The following is a 27,797-nucleotide window of genomic DNA, read 5'->3' as shown; positions in this document are numbered from 1 at the left end:
AATATGGAGGTTTCAGTGAGAAAAGGAAGAAAGGGAAAGAGAAATACACATAAGCAGAATTAATAGATTATTAAACTACAAGGTAGTAGTACAGATGATGCCAGTGAGGACGTCAAAGGCATCTATGAAGTTCCAAGTTGGGCACCTGCTATCCTGATTTTAAATACTATTCCTTATGGTGGTGAAAGAAGAAGTTTTTTTTTTTGTTTTTTTTTTAACAGAGGAGGCATTAGAATTTATAGACAGTCAGACATGATGGCCTATGACTGTAATCTTAGTACTTTGGAGGCTGAGATTGGAGGATTGAAGGTTCAAAGCCAAATCCAGCTACTTAATAAGACTGCCAGTAACTTAGTAAAACCAATAAAATAGGACTGGGAGTTGTAGCTCTGAGGTAGAACGCCTCAGGTTCAATTCTCAGCCCTACACACACACACACACACACACACAGAATTTACAGACTAAATATAAGTATGAACATTAACTAAAATAGTTTCTTTTTTCTATAATGGTTCACAGAATATCTTATTTTATATAATTTGATTTATTTTTTTGCACACGTGTAGTCTTAACTGTTAGAAAGACTGAGGAGGGCATCTTGGGCAATTTATTGAGGCCCTGTTTCTAAATAAATAGACGATAGACAGACAGATAAACAGGGCTGGGGATAAACCTCAGAGGTAAAGTACCCCTCGGTTCAACCCCGGTGCTGAAAAAGAAAATTTTATTATTAGGAAAGATAAGACAATTACTAAACTATCAGCTCCTTCAAAAAATAAGCAACTTTAGCTGGGCGTGGAGGCGCACACTTGTAATCCCCATGCTTGGGAGGCGGAGACAGGAGGATCCCGCAGGTTCCTGCGCTGGCTTAAGAGACCCTGTTTCCAAATAAAAAAAGTATAAAATAGGTCTGGGAGTTTAGCCCGGAGGTAGAAGAGTTTCCAGGAACCCAGTACCACTAAATAAATACATACATACATACATACATACATACATACATACATAAACAAACAACTTTAATTGAAAACAGCATATGTCTATCTTCTTTCCATAAATGTCCAGCAAAAGATAGTGTTTGAGCCAAAACACACTAACAAAGTCACTCTTGTCCCTTTCCTTATGCCTAGAACAAATACCCCAGAACGAATCCCATGCTTTATGGCCCCCGCTCTGACATGCCCTCTGGCAGTTGAGGTACCTGGTTAGGGGTGGACAGTCTCTTCTCCCGTGCCCGCCTCTGCCCCTCAACACCCAGGTGGAAACTCTTCCTTCTGATGCTCTCCTCCGATTCTGACTTGGATAACTTCTCGTCATCACCTTTCTCCTCCCCACTGGAGAGTTTCTTTTGGTTCTTTTTCTTTCTTCGGTTTCTTCTTTCTTTGGCACTTTTTGAACTCAGTCTGGATGTTTCAGAAGAACTCTCTGATAGACCCATGAGTCTGCTTCGTCCAATACTTGTGTACTCAGCTGCTGCTGCTGCTATTGCCTGTTGGGCCAAGACATTACACAGAAGTAAAGAATTTCCAACTACCAGGAATCTTACTACAGAAGATATAGCCCATCCCTGTAATTGCACTGTGCATGTAACCCATATTCCTTGTACATTATCACCAGAAACCTTACAAAAACATATACTTGCTTTTTCTCTTACATTGTAATAAAGCTCCAAATAATTTGAAATCCATTAGATATTACTTATTTGATTGAAGCAAGACAAACTTAAATATTATATGTTGAAGTTTTACTAGGTAGTTTGGGGATATAAAACTTCCCCAAACCATGCATTAAGATAAGTAAATATAATCAATAAAACTAGTACTCTACAGTTTAATGAGACTGAGTTATTTGAAAATGAAGTGAATTATTAGAAAATAATAGCAGGCCAATATTAAGATCCATAATTATTTTATTTTCTAATTTTATTTGTTGCATTGTAATTATGCACCATATTGGGGTATAAAGGGGTAGAAACATACATGCACCATGCACACAACTCTTACTTTTCTCTGGGCCCCATCACCCTCCTTCTACATGTCTTTGAGATAAATTTGAACTAGTAATTTTATATCCATACATAGCATTATTTCACCTGTTATAGCCGCTCTTTATATTTTCCCCTCCTTGCTTTCCTAAACTTCCTCAATCGCTACCTTGGAGTCTTTACTCTTCTACTTGATGTTACTCTTATTTCCAAATTTCTCTATAGCTTTCATTTATAAGAGAAAACATATTTTTATTTCTTGAGACTGGCTAATATCACTTAGCATAATATTCTCAAGTTATATCCATTTTTCTGAAAATGACTAAAATTCTATTTTGTGTACATCCCATAGTTTTATTATCTATTTATCTGTTTATGGACACCTAGGCTGGTTTCATAACTGGGCTATCGTAAATTGTGCTTCTGTAAAGATGGATATGCAAATATCTCTATAATATTCTAATTTCAATTCCTTTGGAAAGATGCCCAGGAGCACTATCACTGGGTCATGTAGGGTTCCATTTCTAATCTTCTGAGAAACCTCCAGAAGAGGTCCCAACAACAATATATGAGAGTTTCTATTTCCCTACATTCTCACCAGCATTTATTATTGTTTGTGTTCTTGATGATTGCCATTTTAACTGGGTTTAAAGAGAATCTCAGTATAGTCTTATTTTGCACTTCCTTGATTCCTAAAGATGTTCTCGTATTCATTGGACATTTATATCATTCTTTTGAGAGTGTGTATTTAGTTCAGTAGCCCATTTTTTTAAATTGGGCTATTTGTTTTTTTTAGTGTTATGTTTTTTAAGGTCTTTGTATATTATAGATATTAGTCCTTTATCAGAGGGGTAGGTGGCAAAGATCTTCTTACATTCTGTAGCCTCTCTGTGTAGACTCTTGATAGTTACTTTAGCTGCACAGAAGCTTTTTTATTTAATGCCATTCCATTCATTTTTGTTCTAATTTCCAGAGCTTTGGAGGTCTTACTGAGGAAGTTTATAGTAGTACCTGTATGTTGGAGTGTTGGTCCTGTGCCCTCTTCTAGCAATTTAAAAGTTTCTGGTCTAATTTCTAGGCCTTTGATCCACTATGAGCGGATGAAGTCAGGTATTGTGATGCCTCCATCATGGTTCTTAATTGCTTTAGAATTGTTTTTGATATTTTGGGTCATTTGTTTTTTCATATAAATTTTCTAATTGATTTTTCTAGATCTATAAATATATATGTATATATGTGTATGCATATATACATGTGTGTATATATACAAATATATGTGTGTATATATACAAATATATGTGTGTATATATACAAATACACACACACACACACACACACACACACACACACACACACACATACAGGTATTTCAAAATCTACCTGGGGTGAGTAAAACTCAGACTACAGGATCTTTGATATTACCTTTTGCGTTTCTACTTTTAGGAAGAGTTATAAACCAAATAACAATACCTCAGCTTCTTCTTGCTCCTTTTTGAGTTGCTCTAACATCTGCTGAAATTCTAATTCTTTCTGTTTAGCTTCTTCGATGTTTGCCTGGTTCTGTTCTTCATAAGCCATGGCAACAACAGCCAGGATCAAGTTTATGAGATAAAAAGAGCCCAGGAAAATGACCACAACAAAGAAGATCATGTAAGTTTTGCCAGCAGCACGTAGTGTCTAGGGAAAGATGGAAGTTGTTATTTTAATAAAACAATGTTTTTTTAGTAAGTTATTGAAATGTGAGTGTTATATTAGGTTTGGTAATTTTGTATAATCTCATTATAAAAATATAAAGTAATAAAATTATATATTTATGGCAAACGATCAGTATTCAGGTAGACATTTTCAGTACCAAAGATATGGTAATCTAATAGACCTGTACTATAGCTAGGTATGGTTCTTGATTAACTATAATGACATAGTAATCCCATATTTTCCCCATAGCTTGAAAATTATTATAAAACTAGCTCCTATGCTCATTTAAAAATTTTAAGAGCAAGTATAGCCCTTAGGTCTTATAGGTAAGGGTACTATTAATAGCCTATCTTATCTTTATTAAACATGAAGTATCAATAACAGTGCTTAATGTTAACACAAGCTTTATATAATTAATTTATGTGTGTATCTCATAGATATATATTTTAGTTAAAAACCTTGATAAAGTTATTAGTTATAACTTTAAAATATAATATACCTTTATTATACATTGCATTTTAATATTAACTTTAAATAGTACAAACAGATATTAAATAAAAACTGTCTCTTTCTCAAACTCCTGATGTCATCAGTAGGTTTTTACTAATTTCTTCTCTTGCATGAATTCCTAGTGGTAGAAATGTTAGTTAAAGGAGTATGCAAATTTTAATTTTCATAGAAATTTCCCTGTTACTTTCCCAGGGAAAACCATCAATGAGTGAGAAAGCCTATGTGCCTACCTCAGTCAGCATATGACTCTCTTTTGATCTCCTTTTAAGAAAAAAGTTTGATTTTTGTCGTTAAGAGGTCAAAAATCATATTTTTGTATTGCTTTTTTTAACTTTGAAAAAGATGATCTCTTTTTTATTTTTTAAAAATTTATTTATTTATCTTTTGGCGGTACTGGGGGTGGAACCCAGGGGCTTTCAACCTCCGGGTTATCATCCCAGACCTATTTTATATTTTTATTTGGAAACAGGATCTCACTAAGTTGCTGAGAGCCTCACTAAGTAGCCGAGGCTGGCTTTGAACCTGTGCAATCTTCCTGTCTTAGCCTCCCAAGCACGGGGATTACAAATGTGAGCCACCATGCCTGACTGACCTCTTTTTTTATAGGTAAGAAATTAGATCTGGGTGTGGTGGTGTTTGGAAGACCAAGTTAAGAAGACAGTTGGAGTATAGGACCTAAACCTAGCAACATAACAAGACTGTATCCCCCTAAAAAATAAATTATTTATATTACCTTTTTTACCCTTTGTGAAGTACATTTTATATAATTAACATATTCATTTATAACATTCTCAAAACTTATGTGATTATAAAGCAGTTCAAAAGAACCTGTGGCAAGTCTGAGAAAATAGATTCATTGCTATTTATAATACAAAACAATCTGAATTTCAGTTTCTTTTTTTTTTTTTTTGTGAGTGAGTTCTGAGAAAATACAAATGCACACACAAAGCCCATGGCTCCAAGTGGTTTATACTGAAGATAGAGAAGACAAACATGTGAATGAACAATTATGATACCAAAGAAAGACTGATGCTGTGAACTGAAGACTGTGCAAAGGGCCTGTGGAGTCTAGAGGAGCAAAGGTTAGAAAAGTGAGTTGAGTCTTTACTTATAAACAGGGAGCTGAAAAGTTAAACGTGGTGGGAAACTTGAGCAGAGAAGAGCCACATGTACTCCAGGACACCCAAAGCATGGAAGGAAAGCAGTGCATGAGTGATTTCAGAAGGTGTTCTGCTATTTTCCTAGAACCCTATGGGAAAATGTACTGATAAAGGAGAAATATCTAGAGATGAAATATACTCATAAAGAATAAAAAATTATGATTCAAGAATAATCCCCTATCATAGGTTTGGGGTTAAAATGTTTCTAATTCTAGTAACATGCAGTAGATTTCCTCTATTATCAATGGAATAAACCCCCCTCACATTGTATGATTTGTATACAATATACACCAAATTTTTATGCCATCAAAAAGTATATGTTTCTCTGAACATTCACCTGTTGGTAAAGGTTTTCCCAGTAATCCTGGGTCATCAGCCGGAACAAGGCTAAGAAGGCCCAACTAAAAGTGTCAAAGCTGGTGTAGCCATAATCAGGGTTTCTGCCAGCCTTCCTGCACGTGTATCCTTCTGGACACTGACTGCACATGGAAAAGAACATTACAAGTTAGAGTGTCTTCAGGAGATGAGCTAAAAAGCTCTATGAAAAAGTACAAACCCAAGCTTCCTTTACATATGGGAATGATACTGAGTGGTCATTATGATTTATGATCAGGAAGAACTGTGTTTAAATTCCACACTAGCCGGGCTTGTAATCCCCGTGCTTGGGAGGCAGAGACAGGAGGATCACGCAGGTTCGAAGCCAGCCACGCTGGCTTAAGAGACCCTGTTTCCAAATAAAAAAGTATAAAATATAGGTCTGGGAGTGTAGCACGGAGGTAGAAGGGTTTGCAGGAACCCCAGTACCACCAAAAAATAAAATAAAAAATAAGTAAATCCCATGCTACTATCTACTTCTTGATTACTTTGTCAAACTACAGTTCTTTCTATGAAAACAGAATAACAATACTCAAAAGGACAAGACTAATATTTTTTGTTGTTGTTTTATGGTAGGTGGGATTGAAACCAGGTACATTCTACCTTCAAGCTACACTCTTACCTCTTTTTTATCTTATTTTATATTTTGTTCTGAATCAGAGTCATGGAAGATTGCTAACTTAGGTAGAGTCTCCCTAAGTTGCTGTGGCTGGTCTCAAACTTGTAATCCTCCTGTCTCAGCTTCCCAAATACTGAGATTACAGATATGTGTCACCATGCCAAGTTTGGTATTAAATTTAAAAAAGATATAGTGCTTTGGGGGGCAGCAACATTTTCTTGTTTACTTTTCTGTTCTTGGTGTACACAGAGTCTAATGAAGAGCTATCTAGATAAGAGGAGGATCAAGAACAAATGCCCTGTTACAAAATAAAGTTGGTATTATGGCACCAAGAGAAAGATGGGTATTTGTATAAATATGAGGCTCTTAAAATATTCTTAAACAATTCCATGGGTTCTCTTGTGGAGAGTGGCCAAAACACTAAACTCAGTTACCCATGATTAATATTTAATTGGAGAATGAATGGAACTTTGAGAAAGAAAAAAAAATGGTTTTGTTACTCCTCTTTCCAGAAACAAGAAAGGCCTGAAAATATAAAATATTCACCCGTCTTTGGATGGGATTCTCTAGAAGTAATTTTGCTATCTTTATAATATTTATATAACTTTTATCTAATTTTAATGCAAGCACTACATCAAAGTCCTGCTTTCAAGAATATGGATTAAATATAAAATTTACTGTGATTTACTGTGATTTAGAGTGAATAAAATAATTCTATGATATACATGAAAACAATATAGAATCAAAGGTTCTAGTCAGCAAACTGCTCCTGGTTTTCCTCCTTTTGTAGCATTTACACTAAAAACAAAACAAATAGTACATACCCTGAATCTGTGCTGAAACCACAAAGGAGAGCATCTTTGGATCCCTCCAAGTAATAAAAATATTCTGTTTAGGAAGAATTTGAATAGAATGTTACAGAGTGTAAGCTTTGAGCGAAACAGCAGGTAAGTTAATCAATATAGACATAAACACACACACCCAGGCCTGATCTCAAGCAGTGAGCATGCATTTACTTATTACATTCTCATACACGTTCCTCAAATGACATATTGATAACCTATTAAGGACCAGGCAGTAAGTACGATGATAGATATGGTAAACAAGATCACTAGTTTGATGGAGCTTCTTTTGTACCTAGGTGAGGGTGGAAATTGGGAGTGAAGACTGACAGTTCACAAGTAAATATAATATACATGCATAGACATATGCATGTAAACATACATATCTCACATGGTTGTGATAAATACTCTACAGAAAAATGACCTAAGACCATATGATAAACTGTGGTCCCTGAAGGCCTGTTTCAGGAGATGTCATCTGAACAAGAACTTATATGTGACAAAAGGAATTAGCAAAGCAGTACTATCCTGAATAAAATTTGTTGACTGAAATTGTTTTATTATTTGCTCACCAGTCCTACTAAGCTCCACGGGTTGAGGTGATGGAAGTGAAACAGATGCATAGTTTCCACTTCACACCTTTTCTAGTGCCCCTGGAGCCAAATACCAGGGGTGAGGGTCTCCACTCCTTTCCGTCATTCCCTAGGAAGGTTGACTACTCCCCCAGGGGCAGATTTAACCTTGCATTGAAAATGTATAAAGGACTAAATCAGTTTTATTAAGGCTCCCACATATCTATTATTATTTTTTTGTGTGTGTGGTACTGGGGTTCCTGGAAGCCCTTCTACCTCCGGGCTACACTCCCAGACCTATTTTATATTTTTATTTGCAAACAGGGTATCCTAAGTCAGCGCGGCTGGCTTCGAACCTGCGCGATCCTCCTGTTCTGCCTCCCAAGTGTGGTTTTATAAGCGTGAGCCACCACACCTGGCCATATCTATTATTTTAAATAAGCATCTCACTTCCTATTTGGTTCAAGTGAAAGGAAAAAATGTAAGTATTAAATGCATTATTAGACTTTCAGAGTAACAATGAAATTAAGGCTTTGAAATCAGGTATCCCTTTTTATCAGTAAACATATTTTTACTTTAAAAATAATAAACATTTTAAATTCATTTATGGAATTCATCATCATCATATCATCTCAATATATGCATAAAGAACACTGGACAAAAGAGCGCCTGAAAAAAACCAAGTGTTGAATTTTATCAAGGGTACTTTATACATATATTGAGATGATATTAATATCATGAATTATATCAATTAACTTTAACACTTAGTTTTTACACACAAGAATCTATAGATATCAGTGAAATTCTGCTAAAATATTCTTTGCCAAAATTGTTGACCCACTGCTAAAATTTATTTGTAAATAAAAGTAAGTTTGCTACTTTCTATTTAAAATTTTTTTTACTTATTCTAAAAATCATAATAATCAGATTAGTATAATATCTTGAATTTAAGTTTCACTCCTACCCCTTCCTATGGAAGGGAATTATCTGAGCCTTTAAGTCTTAACTGCTGCCTCTGTAACATGCAATTAAGAATGCATACTTTGTGTAGTTCTTGAATAGTGTCAGCAGGGTGTTGTATTTTGAACGATAGCACTGATGCACACACACTATACTAGCTGTTCAAAGAAAGGGATTATTATTATTAAACTGCAACCAGATAAGACTGACTGACTTCATCATCGCCACTTTGTTTTAGACTTTTCAGTGAGAAAGGATTACTTTATAATTACCCTTTAAGCGAATGGTGAATGTTCACCCATCACTGGGGAGCTGCACTATAGGAAGGGGATCTAGAGCAGTGGGTGCCAGCATATTGCCAGGCTGCCTTGTTTAACTCAGTGCGAAAATGACAGTAGATGGCAATGCTAGTAGCCCACTCATGTTTTGAAGAATACTTTACGATAACGTCTAAGCGGGTAGATATTAATTTGTACAAAAACTGGCCTCAAGAGAATTTAATTTGAATATCTAAAGAAAAGGGAAAAATTGAATGCAAAAAGAAATGAAATATTGTACATTAGAAAGAGCAGGATGATTCTGAAAGATAAAGCTTGAATCATGATTCAATTTCACTTATAGGTATATACCGAGAATTGAAAACATGCCCACAAGAAACTTATGCATGATTCTTCCTAGCCAAAAAATAGAACAAGTCTATCAACTGGTAAATGTATAAGTGAGAAATGATATATCCACAAAATGGAAAGATTATTTATCAATAAAAAGAAGTGAGTATGGATACATGCTGCAACACAGATGGACTTTGAAACATGCTAGGTGAAAGATGCCAGATCCCAGGAGTCACATATTATTTTATTTCATTTACATTAAATATACAGACTAAATAAATCTATTGAGACAGAAAGCATATTAGTGTTTTCCAGTGTTTAGGAGGGAAAAGGGAATGAAATGTGAATACTAATTAGTAATAGGTTCTTTGGATGAAGATCAAAATATTCTAAATTAGATAGTGATGATCATTTCACAAGAATATAGTAAAAATTGCACATTTAAAAAGAGGGCATTGTATGACATGTGAATTTTTTTTCAATATTTATTTTGGAAAGAAAGTATAATATAATGTAAAGGTTATGGATAGAGGTCATATAAATCCCAACTTTTCACTAAAATACATATGGGAAAACCATAGGGAATTATGAATTGCTATAATGAAGATCTAAAATTGGCATTCACTCTAGGGCAAAAGCTATTAATTTCAAGATCAGTAGAGCAAAATGTTAAAACATAATTCCATAGTTATGTCTATCTGCTCTCACTCAGAAAGCTAGTTTGTGGCAATTGCACATGGCTTGGAATTTGGGAGGTAGAGGGCATGTTTCCCAACCAAAGAGCAATAATATGACTCTGAGAACGCTAGTGCAGAAGTTGTAATAGAGTATCTGCAAATGTTATCTCGTAGTGCTTTAGTATCTGCTGTCCCCCCAAGCAAAGATTAGATGGAGACAGGAGACAGGAGACAGGAAAGTCTCTGGTATCAGTGAAGACAAGCAATGTGGTTTTCAAAAACATTTTTAAATGTCAAGCATTCAGAGAATAGAAGTAAAAATAAAATTCACTTTAGCCCAATAGAACCATACTTTATAGATGCATATTAGTTACTGAAATTAGCTACAAACTATACATGAACCTCAATTTTCACCTCAAATGTTAAAAAGGGTGTTTGATGAGCATCAAAGTAGACCATAAGTAACATTGAAGGAAATCTATAAATTGTACATTTTAAACAGAAGGCTGGATAAAGAGCTCATTTATTTTTCAATGGATATTATGAACACCATCAAATTAATTAAATACAAAATACATTATTTGGCAGATTTTTATGCTAAGCCTAAAATGCTAAAGTTGTTTAGATATGCAATTTAACTGGAGTCATTTTGCCTATGATAACCTATTTAAGAAAGAGTGCTGTACATCTGATTTGGAGAAACAAAAGTGGCATTTAAAATTTTATAACTCTACTAATAAGTGTAGACTCCTGCAAAGAGTAGCCTGGTTGCCTGGTCCTTTCTGAGACTTTTCCTTTCCGAAAACTATTTCCATTCTTAAAAGCTCTTTACTCCCTGACTCATCCTGGAGTAGTAAAATGGTAAAAACATGAAAAAATGCTCAAGCAACTGTTCTAAAATTGTTAAAATTGTTTACGGCCAGTGTTTGGCTTATTAAACCCATAAACCTGGTAAGACAATAAGAACCTCAAGTGGTACATTCCTGACATTTACTGCCTCATTGGGATACTTATAGGTGAATTTCTTTCAATTGCCACTTTTAATGTATATTTTTCTGGTTGTATTATAACTTTCTCATACAGGAAAGGTCAAAGCTATAACAGTAGCTAAAAGGCTACAGAAATTGTGTTTCTTTGAGGCACCCCTCGAGAACTCTCCAGTGATAGAGGTATTCATTTTACTGCAAAAGATACAAAATAGGCAAATAAGGTATTATAAACAAGAGGACCCTGGGTGAAGCTATCAGAATCAGTTGAATTATCTTGTCCCAAAGTATTTTCATTGACCTTGGTGGCAGTGAGATCTACCTTTAGTGCGTTCACCTCTTCTAAAACAGTCAAGGGAACACGTATTTCCTTAATAATAGATCTGTATGTATTTGATGCTCTTATCAATTCTGACAAGGAGTTTAATGCTTTATGCCAAAGTATATTACCTCAAGGGAAAAAAGGCCTCCATGACTCATCAGTAGATGACAACCAGGCCATTCACAAGCTAGCACCTAGAGGTTGGGCTTTTGGAATCAACCATGGAAAAGACTGCCCAGAATCCTTAGAAAATCTCCTCACCATCTCTGATGCAGGAAAACTCCAGGGCTTCAGGCCTAGAATTCATATGCGTCAGCTTGAGAGGGCCCTCCAGACTTGTGGGACTCTATGTTTTTGGAGACCTGAAGGTAAAACTGACCGAAAAGGTTTCCTCTCAGAAACACGCAGATTTCTAGATGTGAAAAGTATCCTCTTCTCCTTTGTCATCATGAGAACTCTTTCTACCTTTCTCTGTATTTTATATAGCAAGTGTAAAGTCCTCAAAATGGGCATGTTTTTGGTAAAATGTTCTTTCTCTCACTTGGCATAAATATGAATAAGGTTATGATTTTAAATTAACCTCAGATATTAACTATTATGAATGACTATTGCGAAAACTATAGCTGCTTAGAAAACTTACTTAAATTTTTTTTTACCAAAGTTATTTTAAATAATGGTGGTGTATGCCTGTAATCTAAGTATGAGGAAGGATGGGATAGGAGGATCAGAGGCTCAAGGCCAACCTCAGCAACTTAGCAAGACCGTCAGCAACTTAGTGACCCAGTTTCAAAATTTAAAAATAATAATATTTGAGGAAAAGAAAAAAGGACTGGGGATGTAGCTCAGAGGTAGAATGATCCTGGGTTCAATCCCTAGTACCAAAAAAAAAGGGGGGGTATTTTGGGTTATCTATTGACTGAATAAGGAGCTGAAATCTCCTGTTATATTTTGATAAATGTACCTAGTGTGGTAGGAACTTGTTTGCAAGATCACAAACATTCAGCTGACCAAATATTGAAGATTATACATTCCACACTGAGAACAAACAGGTCTGTTATGAAGACTACACAGAGAGGTATCAATATATCTCCCAAAATTAAGAGGCTAATCAAAGGGACAAGTTTTTAAATTTGGCCTAAACCTGACTGGATACATAGGAAATTGTACCCCTAACTTGGTATGAGAAGAAACCATAACCTAAACTAAGACTATATCCTTACAATTGCAGCCAATCACAGTAGCTGCACTTTAGCCAATCACAGACTGCCAACTTATCAGATCGTGCTCATATAAAGCAAATGACAATCTATAAACCAAGCTCTTTCTGTATGTTACTCCCTTTCTCGGACTACAAGTACTGCCTACCTATTTTGCTGGATGGAGCTCTCTAGACCATTTCTGCTCTCAAATGCTGCTTAATTCATGAACAATGCTTTGCTCAAATAAACAGTTCTAATTTAATTTATCTCATGTTTTCTTTCAATAAAGGTTAAATATTCAAATTATGAACTCAGGATGGGATCCAGACTCAGAATAAAGAGATAATAATGATACTACTGAAAACAGTTAAATTTAAGTAAATGTTACAAATTGACTCACAAAAAAATGAATACATAAGATTATTTTCACAGCACTCAAATTCAGAAATAAAAATCCTTGGAAATTAAAAATAAAATTCAAGGTCATATTTATAAGGAACAAAAACTAGAAAAGTATAAAGATAAATAAAGAAAAATGCTTTATACCTAACCAAATGATGAAAGTAAGGGAATAAGATTAAATATTTTACTTGTAAACCTTTAATTCTCTTGTTTTAGGCTTCTATTTTTTCTTGCTTTCTTTATTTAAAGTCTTTTACTATTTTGGCTAGATTTTATTTTATTTCTTCCCTCAGTTAGTGGGGAAAATAACACACTAAAGCAAAATAATGTGCACTACTTTTTAACTATTTGAGAATTTTAATCTTTGTTTCTTGATCACCTTTTGGCAAAGGCATGTAAATTTGAAAGTTTTCTTGACTTTTCATCTCAATTCTCCTTCCAGTTAGCTATTAAATTTTATTTGTTCATGTGGACAGCATCATATAGACACATTGCAGGTGTTAGGAAGTACAACCACCATCTCATTTTCACCCGATATTTATCCACAGCTCCTGTGAAAGACACTGTGCCAGGGGACAAATGTTTAGAGAACATGCGGCTCTGGCTTTGTGTAAGACAGTCTATATTACACTTCTTCGGTAGGTAGACTTTTGAGACCAGGATTATCTCCTGTTGTATCTACAAAATTAGTTCTACTCAATTAAACTATATTATATATCAGAAAAAGCTGTGAAACTTATTACTTATAAAGACAGCACTGGTGAAGATGAGTAATGTATTTTGGTTGATATAACCTATGAAAATATTATCAAGAGATAATACTACTCATAGTTACTATTATCATTATGATGTTATTAAATATAAGTTGTCAATTATAAATATAATTATAAAATATATCAATCAAATAATAAATAAATCACATTATATAATAAGCACTAATATATTTTATATTATAAAACTATAACTTATGAAGTACATATCATTTAGTTAAATATTATGGTTAATATTATTAATTCATAGCCACATTTATTTATTTATAGCAACTTGATAATTTTTTATTTTACAAAAACATTAAGTCATGGGATAATCCCCTATTTCTATTGCCACAACTACTAGAAAGCTGAATACCAGGCATATGTATAAAAACTATTGATAACATAATAAAAATTCACATTGTAGAACTTTCTCTATGTTTGAAAAGCTTTGAAATAACTAAAAGCAATATGCCATTGTTAAAAGAGAGCAATGCTTTTAGCATTATTTTAGCCTCTTAACTACGGAGATATTCTTACTTTTCATGTCTTCTTCACTTTCAATTCGATTCATGATGCTCTCAAATGTTTCATTATCTTCTAGTGGATGCCGAAAACATTTATGCTTCAAGTTGCCCATGAACAGCTGCAGTCCAATTAGTGCAAACACGCTCAGACAGAACACAGTCAGGATCATGACGTCAGAGAGTTTCTTCACCGACTGGATCAGGGCCCCCACGATGGTCTTCAGGCCTGAATATGGAGGAAAAAAATGTGTCCATAATGGCATAAAAACTCTAAATGAAAAAAGCAAAACACTAGCTTTCCTAGAAATACATGCGTCAAGTCAGTGACCTTAAGTAGTCTAATAAAAGCCTACTGGCTAAGAAAGGTTAATTGGTCGATTTACGACTTATATACCTGTTTCTAATACATTATAGCAAATGCTTAATAATAGTAAAATATTCCCAAAGAATATTCAAGTTTTCAAATGAATAGTTTGGTTGTTCAAACTATCTCATACTCACTATGATAAACACAATTTTTATAATTTAAAATTTGATAAATATTTGTCAAACAAACCATCTCTCTATAATGACACCAAAACAAATAAACTGCATTGCAGCACAGAGACAAAACCTGAATGGTTAATTTTCGATAAAGAAATGATTTGTTGAGAGAATTACACAACAATATGCCATGCAATACCCCCATGCTGTTATTTCCTACTTATTTTCTTAACTATATGAAAAGTGATTAAAGTTAATTGAAATTTTCCTTCCTGGATAAGCAAATGGAAAAATGTACCCTTAGACAGAAAGGAAAATTTCAAGTGGAGATGTGAGCCAAATGGTCATTTTTCATTCTCCAAGACTCATGCAATTGATTAAACTCAAAGGCTGACTTTTAACAAAGATTGTGAAAAAACCAGAAGGGATCAAATTTAATTGAAATGATGTCAGAAAAATTTATTTCATCTTTCCTTCAAAAGATCAAAGTCAGCCCTCGTGTTTAACCCCACTCTCACCTGGAATGACTGAAATTGTTTTCAGTGCTCGGAGAACTCTGAATGTTCTCAACGCTGAGACATTGCCCAGGTCCACAAACTCTGTCACATATCTGTAATGAGGGAGTTTATACACAAACACGGTGACAACACACACGCAAACAAACAAAGAACAACTCCCAAACAGCTGGAGTTGTGAGCAGCCTAATGCTCCACACCAGTTTCTTCTTACCTGGGATTACAGAAATAGTTTTCAAAGCTCTCAAGACTCTGAAAGTGCGAAGAGCTGAAACATTGCCTAGGTTTACAAATTCTGTTAAATACCTGTAGAATCAAATCAGAGTTATTCAGAATTTAGATACAGTCTGTGATACTTACCTGTGCCTTTAGTCAAGGAAAGTTTCTATGTTTGGAATGCTTTCTAAAATTTATAATGCTACAAGATTTTTTTCTATCATAACTGATTTGCTTTGGCCTGATTCATTTGATGCAAACAAGATACAAATATTATATTATTAATGTGGTTTCATACATGTGCATGCTTAAATAATTAAGTGCTTTAATGATTACCCCTCAACATTATGGTGATGTATATTTGTAACTTTCTATAAAACATTAAAAATAGTGTAAATGAAAAATAGTGTAAATGAAAGTAACCCCCCAACATGCATGCATGCATACGCACACACTGCATACTGCTTTATTTCATTCATGTGAAACATCCAGCAAAAGGTATCCATAAAAAAAGGCATAGGTCAGTGGTTTCCAAGAGGCTGAGAGTGAAAGGTTGGAAATGACTCCCTATGAGTACAGGGCTCCTCGCCTGGGTCATGAAAAGTTCTCACATTGGTCACAATGATTACATGATTCAGTGAATATACTAGAAACCACTGATTAGCATACTTTAAAGGATGAGTTTTATGATTGTAACTTGTATCTTTTGAAAAAGAAAATCTATAAGAAGAATAACCTATCTTAGCATAATGTTTATTTATTAGCAGAAGGAACTGCAGCATCCTGTGTGATCTTTAAACCCAGGAAGGTAGTCCTGGGTAAGGGGATCAGAATTTAGAAATCTTAAGAGCCTTTTAAATTTCTAGTCTGAAGGTCTACAATGATTATGGCTTGCTTTCATAATTTGAAATAATAAAAGAGAAGTGTATCTTTTGAATTTAATGAATAATGATAAATAAATATATCTGACAATATATTTTGGGAAAAGTAACAATGTGAAGAAATTAAAATTATATTTTAATGTAACATTTTTTCTTGAAAATAAAGTGTGGATGCATATGCAATGCATTAATATTTGTTAGGTTTAGTAAACAGTGACAGGTCCTATAAAATATTCACTTTTTTACTTTAATACATGTATTAGCCCTTGAATAGTACAGGTTAATATAAAGAGCACTACACTTATCATTAAAGATCTGAGGGCTTTTGTGTATGTACTTCTTATGCCTTTTAGAGTTTTTAAATAAGACCTGTGAAAACTGGTGAACCTAATTGGCACAGCATATATGATCCACCAAGAACTGAGCATAGAGGAAGATGGTCAGTCTTGATGTCATACACTTTTGAGTGGAAAATACACTTTCTGAAAAAAGGGAATATCTGTTTATCAATGACCAGCTTTCATACAGCATTGATTTTCCTTTAGATGCAACCATTACATGCAGGAACAATCAGACCCTAATGATTGTTCTTACTGGAAGACTGGGCTATCTGAGATATGCCCTTTCTAAGAACTAAGAGTACTTACGCAAAAATAATGACAATAAAATCCAGCCAGTTCCATGGGTCACGAAGGAAAGTGAATTCTCCTACACAGAAACCTCTTGCAAGGATTTTTACAAGTGATTCGAAAGTATATATTCCAGTAAAAGTGTACCTAAACACAAGAACCCATTGGGATATTAGCTGTGAAAAGAAGATAGCTTTTAAAAATATTTGTAACTGCTTTCTCTGATTAACCAAAGGAAAGCATCTATTGGCTTGTGCTGTTGGCTTATAGATTCATTCTAACTGTTAAAGTACAATAATAATTTCCAGAAAAATCTTAAAAAGCATATATCAAAATACTTCCAGAAAGAAGTACTTAAAATAACTAAGAACATAGGTTTTATATCTCCCCAGAAAATTCCTTAAGTGATTATATCAAGTATACACCCAAGAATAGAGATGTAACATGTTTAAGAACAAGGAAGGTATCTGATGATTTCATTCTTCTAAAAACATTGTAGCATCTAATTATTCTAAACTTCTCCTAGTTGACTATTACCATGGAAGAGAAAAAAATAACTCAAAGGAAAAGGAAAACACCTATAACACCTATATAACATGGGAAGGTGAACATCATAATATATATATATTATTATATATTATAATATATATAATATATTATTATAATATATAATATATATTATATATATATATATATATAGCTAGCTTCTGGCAAGAAAGGAAAAGAATGAAAACAATACCATTAAATGTATTAAATTTGTAACTATAGTAACACGTATTAATATGTACTTACTCTACATTTTTGGTCCATTCTGGAGGGCTACTCAGGGTCATAAATATGCAGTTTGTCAGAATAGTGCACATGATAAGCATGCTGAATAAGGTAGCTTAGAATCAAGGAATATAATCAGAGACCATGACAGCAACTTTGAACATTTGATGATGACATTTGTTGATCTACTACAAACATTTCCTTAGAAAACAAGGTAAAGGAGCTTACAGATTATTTTATTTTTGACTTTTTAAAAAAGACAGTAAGAAATAAAATATATCCTAGAATGCTAATAATGCCTTTGTTCCAGTTTCCTCTGAGACCTATCCCAATTTATATTGAAACTGATAATAAAAACTAAGGTCATCTAATATATAAAAGAACTAAAATCTATTGCTGAACACAGTAGCAAAAACTACCTTTTAAATTTCACTTCAAGTAAGCTTTTTGGAAAGGATATGAGTGTACTAAAATCTTAATAGATATTCTTCTCAAAAGACTGAAAGGAGACAACATGTATAAAGCAGGAGTGGCATTGAAACGGAAGATTGCTTTCCCTTTGTTCAATACTATAAATGTCTGCAGGAGGAAACAGAAAATGGTATGAAACTGACAATCTGAAATTTCAACCTAGGAAAATGGCATCAGCAGTTTACTTCTCATGTAGTACCGTTGTATTAAAGAAACGAAACAAAACAAAAATACTGGCATCAGACTCAGGCAATGTGGTTCTACCAACATCAAGGCAATTATCAGAATCGCCTGAACTCCAAGTCAATAAATGCTGAATTGAGTTCTGTATACACAGGCATTGCATGTATAGCCCATAATTTTTGTAATCCATTCACCTATTAATGGACACTGAGACTGGTTCCATAATTTAGTTATGTGAGTTGTGCTGCTATAACCTTGGGTATGCATGTATCACTATAATATTCTGACTACAATTCCTTTGGAAAGGAATGGTATGGTTGGATCACATAGTGGCTTCTTTCCCAGTCTTCAGAAGCACCACCACACTAATCTCCAGAGTGACTACATGAATTAGTGACTGCATTAATTTGTATGCAGTGGAATTCTACTCAGCCATAAAGAACAGAGTTATGTCATTTGTAGGAAAATGAATGGATCTAGAAAGTATTATGTTGAGTGATACTAGCCAGTCACACAAACTGATGGGCCATATGTTTTTTTCTCATATGTAGAAACTAGAAAGAAGTTGGGATATAAGAAGGACTCCAGATAGAGGAAGAGGAACCGCAGTGGAGCGAGGGAGGGGTCCAGTGCAGGGAGGTGGGGCAAAGAGGGAGACTTGATCAAGGAAACACTTTCATCGGCACTATGTGAATATATGAAATTATCAATATCAATCTCAAAGTCATGAAGGGGAGGGGGAGGCGAGGGAGTAGGGTGGGAGCCAGGGGCGGGGGAGGCTCACCACGCACTGCATGCTTGTATGTTCCTACCACCCTGAACTTCTTTGTGAGACTACCGTGCACCAATAAAAGTATATTTAAAAAGTATCGCTTAGACTTTCCAAAATACCATGTCTCCTCTATTTTTCATATTTCTTCTTATTTCCAGTGTAAAATACAGCACCTTTTCCTTTCATTACGCTGCAGGGTAAGCAAACCAGGTAGAAACTAGCATCTTTGATTTTAGCATCGGAACTTGAGAGTGATAATACATGCTGATCCTCATTAGTGCCAATGAGTGTTTATGGTAAAATATTTTTATAAATTTAATGAGTGTCAGGGTTAGAAACATCCTTCAACCACTCAGTTCAATTTCTTCATTTTAGTTGTAATACTAGTATCTGATAAAATTAAAACCGCACAAACTTAAAACCTTGCTTGCTAATGTTCATGATAATTTTCTAACGTAATAGGAGCAAAAATAAGCATTCCCAAAATATCATAACCATTTTATAACGAGTAACATTCTCCATTACCTTGGTATTTAAGAAATGAAAAACAGACAATAGTAACAAACACAAAACACTCAAACAACCTAAGGCATTGGCTTGGAAATAAGAAAATACTAAGTTTAAATTCCTGTCATGTTTTTCTACGATTGGCAGGCAAATTGAGTTTATATACACATAGGAGTTAATTAGGACAAATGGGTATGCCTATGAAATTCAAGGCATCAGTGAATCATAGCCATAAGAAAGTGAGACCTTGTTTCAAATTAAGAATAAAATATAAGCCTGAGGTATGCTCGAAGGTACTGGGTTCGATCCCCAGCACCGTGAAAAAAGACAGAACAAATTAAGATATTGACTTAGCTTTTTGCTCTTTTTGCTCAAACTGAATTTTATATACATTTATGAGTGGGCTTCTAATAATAAACATTTTTCACTAATTGTGGGGTACAAGAATATCGGTTTTTACTTGCATATGGCCGTGTGGAAGCAAACCAGAACCTATTGTTTTCAGATGCCCCTCTATTTTCCTATTCTCTTTCACTACACCAGTTATTTCTATATATAATTTTACATCAAATGCACATGTATGTTGAAAATTAGTTTAAGCACTATTGCACACTATTTTGGGAGTACAATAAAATTTTTAAAAATATTAATAAGTTGTTCTTTCCAAACTTTGGTCCTCCATTCTTTCTACAAATGTGTGGAGAGAACAATGATAGATAGCAATGAATGGAGTCTGAGCGCACATGAGCGTCACAGCATTGTCCTGCAGTCTTGGCAAGATCAAGGTACATCGAACTCAAAATTCCAAACAATAAAAAAGAATGAATTTGGCTTTTTAAAATTTAAATAATCAATTTCACATGTATTAAAAATAACTTTTAAGAATTTTTTAATTTATGTACCATAGGGGTTAATTTTAAGGAGAAAAAATTGGTATTGCTATGAAATTCGAGGCATCAGCGAACTATATCTATAAAGACAACAAAATGCTCAACTTTTTCTTTTCTTTTTCTTTTTTAATTTTTTTTATTTTGATGTTACTGGGAATGGAACCCAGGAACATTCTACCTTGGAGCTATACCAACAGCCATATTCATTTATTTTGAAACAGGGTCTCACTAAATTGCAGAGGGCCTAAGTTGCTGAGGCTGGCTGTCAATTTATGATCCTTCTCTTTCTGCCTTCCAAGTACTGGGATTACAAACTTGCACCACCATGCCCTGCTGTGCTCAATATTTTTTTTCCCCCAGAGGTACTGGTGGATGGAACCCAGGTGTGTTCTACCTCCAGGCTATACTCCCAGTCCTATTTTTTATTCTTTACTTTGAAACAGGATCTCACTGAGTTGCAAAGGGCCTTACTAAGTAAGTATCTGAGGCTGTCCGTGAACTGCAATCCTCCTCTCTCAGCCTCCCAAATACCAGCCATCACGCCTAGCTTTTATGCTCAACATTTTTTAATTTAATTTTTATAAGTGGAACATATTGAGAGTGGTGTACATTTACATTGTGCTTCATGCCCTTCCCCTCCCTTCCCCCGCCCCAATAGAGAGTGTCCAATTTAATCATGTTGTATTTATGCTATTACACATATTCGTATATAGCTCCTCCATTTTACAACCTCAGCTTTCTTTCTCTCCTATCCTTCTGTTCAAGCTTTGCTGAGATTTCCCCTCCATCATCTGGAATCCCTCTGGTATTACCACTACTCCCTAGCCTGAACATATTAAAGAAAACATTTTAATGGATTAAAGAAATTAAATTAGGATGGCAATGTCACAATCACTGTTAATGAAAAGTTTTTAAAAAGCTCATATACTGAGCATCTTAACATGTACACTTAATATTTTTTGATGATATGGTTGTTCATGAAATTCAACTTAATCTCAATGTAAACTAATTTTTGTAAAGAAGCAAGCCAACTGAAATCCCACCAGCAGCCACTGAGGTCTGGTACTCACTTTTTTGTCTGCATAGAATGGGTCCAGGTCCTCCAGAGGCTGGGACACCAGACCAGGAGGAATGTCTCCATAGATGAAGGGCAGTTGCTTGCCAGCTTCCAAGTCACTGCTGGGCTTCGGACCGTCCTCCTCGTCATCTTTCTTTTCTTCTTTAGGTTCCCTTGTTTTGCCTTCAGCAATGCGTTGTTCGATGAGGGCAAGAGACTGTTTGGTGAAGCGGACAAAGCTCTGAGGTCCTGGGGGAGGCAATGTTGCCATCTTTTCATCCTGTATGTCTTACTTTCCCTTCAGCTCCTTACATAGGAGGCCTAAACAGAAACACAGAAACAGAGACTTAAGTATTCTGCTACCTGGGAAGGCACATTAGGTAATAACAGCAGCTGGAGGTGTAACTTAGCAGTAGCGTCCTTTCCTGGTGAACACCAAGCTTTGGGTTTGATCCCCAGCTCTGCAAAGTGAACAACACATCACACATTAAACATAAGAGGTAATCTGGTCATAAAATTGTTATTAAATAAAGTGACTACTCTATGCCTGGCCATGTGCAGGACTTATTTCCTATAACTTCCAATAATCTTCATTTAAAAATTGGAACCTAATACATCACAGCTCTAAAGCTTTAAAATGACTTTTTTAAAGATTTTTTTCTAAATTCTCTAGCTCTTCATCTGTATTCATCTTTGGAGCATTTCAACTCAGTGTGGCTCTTTTAAGTCATTATAGAGCCAGGGGTGATGGTGCATGCTTTTAAATTTTTTTTTGGTGTATTATATTCATATATCATAATGGGGTAAAAAATACTTATGTGGACATACATGTACACATCATCCATTTAGCCCCTACCCAATTCCCACCCCATTCCCTCCCTATCCCTCCTTCCCTTGCTTGGCTTAGTGATTGACTTTGATATATTTAAGTACATTGTGTGTTTTAGAGAGTTCCCCCCCCATCCTCTCATTTAGGTTGTCTTGTTTGCTCCTCTATAGGATTTCCTTTTTCACTAGTTTTCCTCCTATGATCCATTTCTCCTTAGCTTTCACATATTAGGGAAAGCATTCAATTTCTCATTTTTTGTGACTGACTAATCTCACTTAGCATAATGTCCTCTAGTTCCATCCATTTCCCTGAAAATGATGTAATTGTGTTTTTCTTTATGGCTGAGTAAAATTCCATTGTGTACATATCCCACAGTTTTGTAATCCATTCATCTTTTGATGGACATCTTGCCTGGTTCAATAGTTTGGCTATGGTGAATTGTGCAGCTATGAACATAGATACGCATGCATTAGTTTGGTAGTTTGGTTTCTTTTCTTTTGGATAGATACCCAGAAGGGGTATTGCTGGATCAAATGGCAGATTTGTTCCCATTCTTCTGAGGATTCTCCATACTGTTTTCCAAAGTGGTTGTGCATAATTTTAATCCCAGTACTTGGAATGCTGAGATAGGAGGATCGCAGGTCGCAGCCAATCTCATCTAGTAAGGCCCTTAGCAACTTAGTAAGACCCTGTTTTATTTATTTATTTCTTAATTACTTTTTTTAATTGAAAGTAAATGTTATACATTTAATCTGTATTTGATGCTCTCTCCCCCTCCTTTTTACCTTCCCCCTCCCGACAATTAATACCCAGGCTAACCTTGCTATATTCATACTTTTACACCTATTTGGAAGTAGCCCCTCATCAATCAAGTTCAGCCTCCTTACTCTCTTAGCTTTCCATTCAAATTTTGCTAAGATTTCCCTTCCATTATCTGGAGTCCCTCTGGTATCCCCAGTGCTCACAAGTTTGGGCATATTAGAGGAAACATGTGTAAGACCCTGTTTTAAAATAAAAAATGAAAAGTATGGCTAGGGGTTTAACTCGAAGGTAGAATGCCCTGGATTCAATCCCCAGTACTGCAAAACAGAAAAAGTCTTTATGACATTGTTTTTGGTAGCAATACTCTTTATGTTTTCCTTATATCTCATAAGCAAAATCTCATCCTCTGCTTCTCCTTCTTTTTCGGGAGGCTCATTTTTGTAAAATGAGGTGGCGAAAGATTATCTTACTTTAATTAACACACTTATATTTTATTTCAACTAAATTGATTTTCCTCCTAAAATTAGACATTTATCTTTCTATCTTGAATTAAAAACAATTTTAGGACATGTCTTGGGAAGAACAACAAAAGAAAAGATATTTAGAAAAATTTCTGTGATAGATTCAATATAGAAAATGAAAAGCCCCTACAATATTTCAATGATGACTGCCCTAATTAATTTACATGTATATACAAGAACATTTAAAATGATAGGAAATTAAAATTGAAGTTTTATGCATTATTATTGATAGGTTTTGAATAAAATAGCCTAAAAATGGTAGTTTTCATTTTTAATATAAGATGCATTTTTAATATGTCAAAGTAACATTATAACATATTTAGTGGAAAATTAAAATGACGGGTTTTTTTGCGGTAAGTTTGCCTAAGAGCTGGCACACACCAACTCTAGGATGTTGACCCATTGTGGGCAATTTGACAGGATGTATAGTGATACCATCACACACAGAGGCAGAAACCCATATTCTACTCCTTTATTTCTCAGAGCTTAGAATTAAGATTATGTAGGCTGTAGTAGTAACAATGTGGGTTATATAGATGCAAGGGTGGGGGCTGCTGAAACTTATTCTTTCCCAGGATTCTCCAAGTCTTACATAAAACAAAATAAACTATAGTTAGAACAGTGGATAACGTAAGTTACATAAACACTGAACAGGATTACCAGAATTCTGTTTACCTTAAAATAAAGCTGAACTCTCTTAAAAAGAGACATTTTAAAATATAATAATATTTTGAAAAATTTATAAAGAAAAATATTTTCTGAAACTGCTTTTTTATAATTTGTTACGTGATTGAGATATTGTGGCACTAATCATCACAGTTTCTTCTTGGTCTGCTAACATATCTTTATCTACATAAAATATTTCACCAAATACTAAATCTGGGCATGTTACTGAATCAGCTATATAGAGCTGTGGGAACAAAAAGAAAACAAAGTTTTTGTCTTCAAGGATCTTGCCTCGTTAAAAAGGTATACCAATTACACCAAACCACACTACCAAAATAAACCTATTTCACTGTGGCAAAGGAGAAAACAATTGGTAGAAATAACTGACAGGTTTTATTTCTTACCCTGGTATAGAAACAGAAACAAAGATATAGGCATGTGTTAGGAGGGAGACGATGACAGATAATAGGAGATGGTGAGTCCTTTGGGTTTCACCACAAAGTTTTATATATTGCTGATATAACTTCTCAGAGTCTTTTTGTCTTCTCTATTCACTTGCAAGAATGAAGAACTAAAAGCCTTTGGCAGTAGGTATACACATAGCAAATTTTCACAGGAGAGAATACATTAAAAGTCATAAAATTAAAAAATAAAAAATAGCAAGTTTGGACATATACATCTCTATTTATGGACTCAGAGTTATGAATTTTTAGAATTATTAACAAAGAAAAATGAGACTAATAGACCCTGATGGCCACATGCAGCTAATAATATTTAGTATTGGAAAAAAATTAAAGAGCATTTTGAGCTCTTTGTATATTCTGGATATTAGCCCTCTATCATAGAGTAATGGCTGGTAAAGATCTTCTCCCATTCTGTAGGCTTCCTCTTTAGGTTATTGATGGTTTCCTTTGATGAGAAGAAACTTTTTAGTTTGATCCCCTCCCACTTGCTAATTCTTGCTTTAATTCCCTGCGCTTTGGAGGACTTGTTGAGAAATTTACTGCCTGTGCCTATATATTGGAGTGTTGAATCTATGCCCTCCTCTAATAACTTCACAGTCCCTGGTGTAATTTCTAAGCCTTTGATCCATCTTGAGTTGATTCCTGTGCATGGTGAGAGGTAAGGATTTAGTTCCATCTTTCTACAAATGGATTCTCCCAGCACCATTTGTTGAAAAGTCTGTCTTTTCTCCAGCATATGAGTTTGGCCCTTTTCTCAAAGATCAATTGACTATAAGTGTGTGGGATTGTTTCTGCATCTTCTATTCTGTTTCATTGGTCTGTATGCCTGTTGTTGTGCCAAGGGTCTACACTAGCAGAACAAATAACCCATTCAAGAAATGGACAACTGAATTGAATAGGCATTTCATAAAAGAAGAGATACAAATGGCCAATAGGTACATGAAAAAAATGTTCAACATCATTAGGCATCAGGGAGATGCAAATCAAAACTACGCTGAGATTCCATCTAACCCCAATTAGAGTGACAAGCATAAAGAAATCAAATAACAACAAATGCTAGTGAGGATGTGGGAAAAGAGAAATTCTTTTACACTGTTGGTGGGAGTGCAAATTAGTTCAGCTGCTAAGAAGATCAGTGTGAAGATTTCTTAGAAAACTGGGAATAGATCTACCATATGATCTGGCTATACCACTCCTGGCTATCTTTCTAAAGGGGTTGAAATCAGAGAACTACAATAACATATGCATACCCATGTTCATAGCAGCACAATTCATAATAGCCAAAATGTAGAATCAACAGATGAATGGATTGCAAAAGTATGGGAAATACACACAATGGAAATCTACTCAGCAATAAAGAAGAACAAAATCATGTCATTTGCAAGAAGATGGAAAGACCTGGAGAACATTATGTTAAGTGAGATCTGCGAAGCACAGAAAGAGAAGGGACATATGTTTTCTCTAATATGCCTAAACTAGGGAATATTGGAGATGCCAGAGGGACTCTAGCAAAGCTAGAATGGAAGGGTAGGAGAAGAAGGCTGAGATAGATTAATGGAGGAGCTACATTTGAATATATGTAAAAGTATGAATGTAGCAAGGTCAACCTTTATGCTCTTTGTTGGGGAGGGGAGCAGAGTGGGGAGGACACCAAGCACTATCTGATTGTATGCCATTTTCAATATGATCCACATAAAAATAACAAAAATCAAAAAGCAGACCCTGGGGTTCAATTAATTTAGTAACATTACTTACCCCACTATTCATATATTTCAGTACCAGTAAGAAGAGACAAATATTTTGATGGAAACTAAAGTTAATGTAATATTTAAGAAGAATGTAATGAGTGAGGCTTGTCATCAGTGGTAGAGCACTTACCTAGCATGCTCAAGGTGCAGGGTTCAAACTTCAATACAAATAAATAAATAAATAAATAAATAAATAAATGATTGTAGTGAGCCAGGCATGGTGGCATACATTATTAATCCCAGTACGTGGGATGTTGAGAAAGGAGCATCTCAAGTTCAAGACCAGTGTCAGCAACTCAGCAAGAATCAATGAGTGATGTGTGCATGTATGCCTCTACCATCTCGCACTCCATTAAGATGTATGACTACAATGCACCAATAAAAATAAATAAATAAAAAAGGGCTGAGATGGTAGCATGGAGGTAGAATCTCCCTGGGTTCAGTCCCCAGTAACACACACACACACACACACACACACACACACACACACACACTGTAATGTGGTGAAAAATAAGGAGCATTAAGTAATTAAGTATTGCTGGGTGTGGTGGCATTAAGTAATTAAGTGCTGGGCGCTTGGGAGGCAGAGACAGGAGGATCACACAGGTTCGAAGTCAGTCTCACTGGCTTAAGAGATCCTGTTTCCAAATGAAAAATATAAAAATAGGTCTGGGAGTATAGCCCAGAGATAGAAGGATTCCATTCCCAGTACCACCAAAAAAAAAAAAAAATGTAATTAAGTAGTCACATTTAAAAGTAGAATGGGGTTAGTGGGTATGGGATTTCTTTCTGAGGTGATAAAAATGTCTTTAAATTTGGTAATGGTTGTATAACTTTGTGAATATAGTAAAATCTCCCAAAATGTAGCTTAACATGGTGATTTTTATGTTATGCAATTTTTACCTTAATAAAACAGTTGTAAAATGCATAGAATTAGCTGGGTGTGTTGATACATGGTTGTAATTCCAGTGCTTGGGATTGAGGCTGAGATAGGAGGATAGCAGACTTGAGGATAGTCTCAGCAATTTAGTGAATTTTCAGCAACTTAGTAATACCCTGTTTCAAAATTTAAGAGAGACAGAAGGTGTGTGGAGGTAGAATATCCTTCGATTCAATCCCTAGTACCAAATAACGAACCAAACCCCTCCCAATATTTTGATTCACAGAATATGTGTAAACTCTGTTTAGAAGAAATGGAAACAAACCAACACTAATCATCTTCAGAGTCTCCATAGGTTCATT

The 27,797-nt window shown here is 34.9% G+C and overlaps 1 protein-coding gene across 5 annotated transcripts in view; it reads right to left on the bottom strand.

Moving 5' to 3' along the window:
• The window catches only part of SCN9A (sodium voltage-gated channel alpha subunit 9), a gene marked incomplete at both ends in the record, with an annotated part of 99,279 nt that extends 77,435 nt beyond the window's left edge, over positions 1–21,844 (bottom strand). For 2 of the 5 annotated variants that reach the window (XM_080689174.1, XM_080689176.1), the window contains 10 exons: positions 1,199–1,486; positions 3,452–3,658; positions 5,684–5,825; positions 7,165–7,228; positions 14,204–14,416; positions 15,403–15,494; positions 16,933–17,061; positions 17,707–17,787; positions 18,119–18,264; positions 21,579–21,836. In XM_080689174.1, the coding sequence (XP_080545300.1) occupies positions 1,199–1,486; positions 3,452–3,658; positions 5,684–5,825; positions 7,165–7,228; positions 14,204–14,416; positions 15,403–15,494; positions 16,933–17,061; positions 17,707–17,787; positions 18,119–18,264; positions 21,579–21,836 (1,620 nt within the window). Of the gene's footprint in view, positions 1–1,198; positions 1,487–3,451; positions 3,659–5,683; positions 5,826–7,164; positions 7,229–14,203; positions 14,417–15,191; positions 15,284–15,402; positions 15,495–16,932; positions 17,062–17,706; positions 17,788–18,118; positions 18,265–21,578 lie in introns of all 5 variants that reach the window. The other 3 variants (XM_080689173.1, XM_080689175.1, XM_080689177.1) reach the window with 2 other exon arrangements.
• Between the last annotated feature and the right edge of the window lie 5,953 nt (positions 21,845–27,797).

Source organism: Muscardinus avellanarius (genome assembly GCF_963383645.1).
Source record: "Muscardinus avellanarius genome assembly, chromosome: 2".
Classification (NCBI taxonomy): domain Eukaryota; kingdom Metazoa; phylum Chordata; class Mammalia; order Rodentia; family Gliridae; genus Muscardinus; species Muscardinus avellanarius.
This window is presented reverse-complemented; position numbering and strand designations above follow the sequence as displayed.